Below are 6000 nucleotides of genomic sequence, written 5' to 3' on the forward strand. Positions count from 1 at the left end.
AGGTGCTGTGACATTTTTTTTAATACAAATGCTGTTGTCACACTAAGCTGCACGAAAGAATGGCCAACTTATTTCGTACTTTATATTCTCTGCCCGCTCACCGCTTCTTAAAACCCCTAAACACACCTCAGCTCCAGACAGCCAGAGGGCCAAAACTCAGCACTTGCAGAGGACAGCACAGGGACATCATGAGGGGCACCACCAGTGCTGCCTGTCAACACTTCACTTTGAGCTTCATTATTAGATTATTTTAGCTAAACATTTGTCACTGCTCTGTAGCTACTCCAACTGCCAGGCCAAGTAAGGCACAAAACCACAGGTCTGACCATCTCCTCTTAAGTTAGCTACTACACGTCAGTAGGAGATGGATGAACCTACTAAGAAAGGCACTATCTTAACTTTATACATTGTACGTTCTGCTTCATGGATTTAAGCTGAAAATTTGGCTTGTTTTTCACATTGGACATCTAATATGAAAGCTATTTTGCCCATGATCTAAAAGCTAGTATGCTTTTTATTAGTAGTATTCGTGAAAGAATTTGCATGAAAAAAAATTGTAATAGTATGCTTGCTTTTTCTTTTCCTTATAATCTTTCCTCTCTCTCTCTCTTCTTCTCCTCTTCCTGGGAGAGTTTCTCTATTACACTAGCATTTTTCATGTACTACAGGCAGTCGACTTTCCCAGCCACTATCACACAGGACACTATGTACAGCAAGCAAGGCAACGGTATATAAAACAATATGATCAAGAGGAAGTAAAACATAAGTCCTCCCTGTAAACTTGAAATAGCAAATTTCTGAATAAATCTTTTGGGTTTTATCTTTACAGTATTATTTGTTAAGTAATTTTCATGAAAACTAAGCTAACCACACGATCATTATTTAAGAGAAGATAGAAAAATCTTTTCATGATACTTACTAATACTTCCTATACGGTCCCAGCTACCCCAGTAATTATCAGTCTAGGCTACTATAGGCAGACTTGGTTGAACCCAGACTGATCCGAGTGCCAAGTCACCAGTACTTGCATAAGTCTTCAACTACGTGTCCATAATCACAATAAACTTCAGCCTCCCATTTTCCTAAAATACTCATACGGACATTTTGGTACGTACATACATCTCAAAACAAAGTTTTAAATTCTCTTATCATTAAGCTTACATTAAGAAGCACGTACACGGGCAGGAAAGAGTAAGTGTACAATGTTAGAACCAGGTGCTATTCAGAGCTATTCCAGCTATCAGTCTGTTCTCTGACTTCATCTCAGGAGAGGTGGCACGCTGACCTTTCTACTTGGGACATCTTTCTCCTCCAGACCCATGAATTCATTTTCAGATGGAAAATTCTCCACCTTTTTGTTACCTTAGATGAAGTACGATTAACAGTTACATTTGGATTTGACAAGGTAAAGATTGGGTAGCTATTCACCCTAGTGACAAGACTTCTAGGGCCTCTTGTTCTTCCTTCGTTTTTCAAACATTTCTGTCTCTCCAAAAGGACCCTCTCCCTTGCTCAGTATGTAAAATGTTCTCTTTCTGGTAATGTGGCAAGTGTTCTCATAAACAGGTGGTGACAACACGTATCTCCTCAACGGCTTTGAAAAGTGTATCGTTTGTCCATACATAAATGAAGCTACTACACAGTTTGCAGAAGCCACTCACACTAAATGTACAGGAAATAACTACAACTACTTTCATCACAAAACTGTGAAGCATTATCAGTTGATAACTTAGGTTGTGGTTTGGTTTTTTTTTTCCCCACTAAGATTTATTACAGTCATTTATAAAGGCACTTGCTATACTGTCTAGCCAGGAGCTGGCTGAAGCATTTACAAGCCTTTTTCTCTGCATCCTTTGGTATTCACAGATTTCTCCATCATCTCTGAAAGGTAAGTTTAATTACAAAATGTACAATCAATATCTCTTTTACTTAGATGAAAACAAAACCTGTGTATGGTTACTGCCCTGTAAGCCATGAATTGATGGCAGTCCCACAAACTCAACTTTGCTCATGTTAGCCATTTTCAGCCCTTCCAAATACATAGGATTTTAAGTTGAAACTTGGAATACATTTTGAAAATTTTATCTTAATACCTTTTCATATACAACATATCTTGTATACTTAATACATATATTAACACTCTTCTATCCAGCCACTTACACTCTGCATCACTGGCTTTTCATACAGTAATAGTCTGGTTTTCCATAATTCTAAGAGATTTTATTAGTCCTTTCAGGTCACTCCAGTGCACTTTTTAATAAGAAAAAAAGGGACGCTTGTCTATACATCTTCGGCTCAAAACATATCCCTTCTGTCAGTTTACACAGTCATCTCTAATCTCCAATCTACATATAGGACAGAAAGGCACTTCTTACAACCACTGTGTTTTCTCCATTGAAACGTAATCACTTTGCTTGGCACTCAACTCTGCTTCTTAGCAGTTTTACTCTTAATTCTGCCACAAAGAAGGTGACACATCTAACAAGGTGTTCTCACCTTTTCAATTTCAAATAATGAGATTTAGATACCAAATAGATAACGGAAAGTAAGCTGCCTCAATTTCTTCTAATTCCAATAAAGAGATTCCTCATTTAAATTCAAGACACACGATCATTATGTTTTCATACTACTACCTCACTTCCAGTTCAGCTGCTTTCTTCACATTTCAATTGCAACTTATTTCCACCACAACTCAGTGAGTTTATATTTACATAACCAAAGTGAAAGCTGGAAATGTAAACACATTTCAAGTGATGTGAACCTAGCTGCTGTTCAATATCCTAACATCTTCCAAATCATGAAAATCCATTATTTAGGCTACTTTAATTCTATTCAGGCATAGTCTTACAAAAGGAAAGGAAGAAAGCCAATAACCCCACTGGTAGCTCAACTGACTAATTTAACTAACCTAAGATTAGAACTGATTGTTTAGGTGGGGGTTTTGTTGTTGGCTTTTTTTTTCTTCCCCACCTGGAAAACATTGTAACATTTTTACTCATTTTCTCTTTTAAGTAACAGCTACAGCTTTGCGGACATTCTCTGCAAGTGACAGGAAAAAGGAAGCATTTGTCATTGTAAATACCTTGAAGAGAAAAACATTTTGTCTGCTCCCATGAAGTTTTTTGCTTGTTCATTGATCGCCGTGTCCATTGTGTTTCACTGAAAAAAACCTGTGCCTCCTGTTCAAACAAAGGGAAGCACCGGAGATCTCTTAATAGACCCTATCCTTATAAAAGAGTGGATCATGTACAGAGGCATAGTTTGAAGAGCTCTTCCAAATACCAAACATCCACGAGAGATGTTAGAATATTTTCCAGCATATGTCACAGCCCAGGCTGAATCAGATAACCTCCCTATGTAAATAGGAAAATGAGAATGCCAGTTGTTAAATACAATCTAAGAGTTTTTTCAATAAGCATTTGACATGTCCTAGTGCTTTAAGATTTTTGGTCTCTGCAAGACTGAGCTGAGTGCAACTTCCCTGTTATCAGAAGTTATCAGCATCAGAAGTCATCATTGCACCACTTACAAGCTAATCAACTCCGTGTCATCCCTCTACCCACACATAAATGTGGAAGTTGACTATTAATACAGCTGGCAGAGTCTTCCAAAACTGCACGATTACTACACATGTACCCGTTTGTAACTACACTAAGCAGACTGTAGGCCTACTGTTGTAATCTGTCATTTTGCTTTCAATGGGATTTCTTCCTCAAGAACGACAAAGCTCGGCCCTGCTTCCACGACGAAACCGACCAAGGCCAGCATCTTGACTGGACAAGGAGTTCCGTGCTCATTGCTGTCATGTAAAACAGGTGGCCAAGAGACCATCAGGCCCTTCAGAGGGGACATAGCCCCCTGTTCGGACCGTCTGTCCAAGCAAACGCAGCTCTGAACCCAGCCTCAGGGATGCCTGCTGCGAATCACACCTCCTCCCTCACCCTCATTAAATCAAACACATTCGACAGCAAGCACCGACCGCCAGCAGCACCGATTACGTCGCTTCCCACTTCCCGCACGGACTTTCCTTAAAAACCCAATTAACACAGCTTTTATTATTACTATTACTACTACCACCATCATTTCTGGTTTTTATTTTTTTTCCTCCAGACGAAATCGGCAATCCCCCTCATCTTTCCAGCGGTGAGTCTGCATTTTTCTTGCTCGCCGCTCCTTTTTAGGCATCCAAACGGAGCAAGTGCCCACAGTCCTGCCCTGCCACCCCCCCCCCCGGACCGACGGCCGGGGGTGCCCGGGGCCGCCGGCGGAGCGGAGCGGAGGCAGGGAGGGGAGGAGCCGCCGCCGCCGCTCGGGGGAGGGCAGCCGGCACCGGAGAGAGGCTCAGCCGCCGCCGCCGCCGCCCAGGCTGCCAGCAGGGCTCCGTCCCCGCCGCCGGCGGTTCCTGCGGCCTGGGCAGCCCTGCCCTTCCCCCGGTCCCCTCCGCCATTCTCCGGGGAACAACGTCTCGGCGGCGGGGGCAGCCGCCCTCCCCGCCCGGTTGCGTGCCGAGGGTAAACACCAAGGGAGAAGGCGGCCTCCATTTTTTTTTTTTATCCCGGCAGCCTGTCAACAGGCTCCCCCCCTTCCCCTCCCGAGCCTCCGCACCGAGCCTGGCTTCCCAGCTCCTCAGCGCCCGAGAGCCGCTGCCGCTCGGCCCCCGCCTCAGCCGAAGCAGCGACACCTGGGTTTTTATCTTTTTCTTCCCCTTCCCGCTATAAACACACGCTTCCAGTGCCGCCTTCTCCCACCCCTGCCCTCGGCCGCCACCCAGCAGCACGGCACCGGCGGAGCGTGACCGGAGGCGCGTTGCCTTTTATAGCGGTGTCATCCCTGCCCGCCCGCCCGCCTGCCTCCCCGGGGGGCCCCGGCCAGCGCAGCCCGCTCCCCGCAGCCCTGCGGCGCTTCGCTCCCCAGCCCCCGCTCCCCGCCCCTCCGACACCCAGGGCTGCCCACACCCGCGGCGGTTCCTCCGCCCGCGTCCGGCTGCGCAGCTCCCGGCGGGACGTTTTTGGGGGGACCAGGTCCGCCCGGCGCCAGGTGGTGCCGCTCGGCCCCGGTAACGCGCCCGTTATCGGACCAGCATCAGAGGGAGAGTCGCACCTGTCACCGGCGACGCCGCCGCGGGGCAGCACTCAGCCCCCACAGCCGTCCCGGCCGGGCCGGCCCGGGCCGCGCGCCGCACCCGCTTTCACGCCTCGTTTTTCCCAGCGAGGGTGGCGTCCCGCCCGCAAGTTGCTCGGCCGCAGACGGAGCCCCGCTGCCCGCCGGCACGGGTCAAGCGGGCTCCGCTTTCTTCCCCGCTGCCGCCCGGCCAGGCCGCCCCTCCGCGGGCCGGACCCCGCACCGCCGCCTCCCCGAGGAAGCGCGGCGGCGCCCCGCACGGTCGGGCATTGCCGAGGCGGCCCCGCCGGCGCGGGGAGGGCGAGCCTTGCCGGGGCCACCTGACAAAGCCGGCTGCCCTCGCCCCCTCTCTCCGCGGGCAGCTCCGGCAAGAAGACGTCGTTTTCCTCCACCTTTCGCCGCCACCTCCAGCCGCGGCCTCGCCGCTGCCCCCTGCTTTCCCTCCCCCTCGGGATGGGGCCGCACTCACCGGATCGGAAGAACGCCGCGATGTCCGCCGAGTCCTTGGCCGCCTCCTCGGCCCCTTCCCCCGCGCCGCTGCCGGCCGTGGTGGCGGCGGCGGCAGCGGAGGTGGCGGTAGCGGCGCTGCTCATGGCTGCTGCGTGCGGCGGCTCCCCCGGGCGAGACCCACCGCCAAGCCCACCGCCCCCTCCGCGGGTCCCGGCTTCACCTCCGGGCGGGAGCGGCCGTTAGGGCGGCAGCCGGAGCGGGCGAGCGATGCGGGGCGGCGGCGAGCGGCCACAGCGAGCGCAGGGACATGAAGGTATGTGCGGAATGGCAGCTCCGGGAGCGCCCACCCCCCGCAGCCACCTAGGAGGCGGCGTGTGCATGCAGGGAGTCAGGGCGGGCGGGCGGGCGGCAGCCGGAGCGCAGACAATC

The 6000-nt window shown here is 50.3% G+C and overlaps 1 protein-coding gene across 1 annotated transcript in view; it reads right to left on the minus strand.

The window, feature by feature from the left end:
* TRIO (trio Rho guanine nucleotide exchange factor) overlaps positions 1 to 5714 on the minus strand; it is a 261915-nt gene extending 256201 nt beyond the window's left edge. Inside the window, exon 1 of the mRNA XM_086608471.1 lies at positions 5591 to 5714. Within this exon, the coding sequence (XP_086464597.1) occupies positions 5591 to 5714 (124 nt within the window). The remainder of the gene's footprint in view (positions 1 to 5590) is intronic.
* Between the last annotated feature and the right edge of the window lie 286 nt (positions 5715 to 6000).

Source organism: Tauraco erythrolophus, chromosome 3, assembly GCF_009769465.1.
Source record: "Tauraco erythrolophus isolate bTauEry1 chromosome 3, bTauEry1.pri, whole genome shotgun sequence".
Classification (NCBI taxonomy): domain Eukaryota; kingdom Metazoa; phylum Chordata; class Aves; order Musophagiformes; family Musophagidae; genus Tauraco; species Tauraco erythrolophus.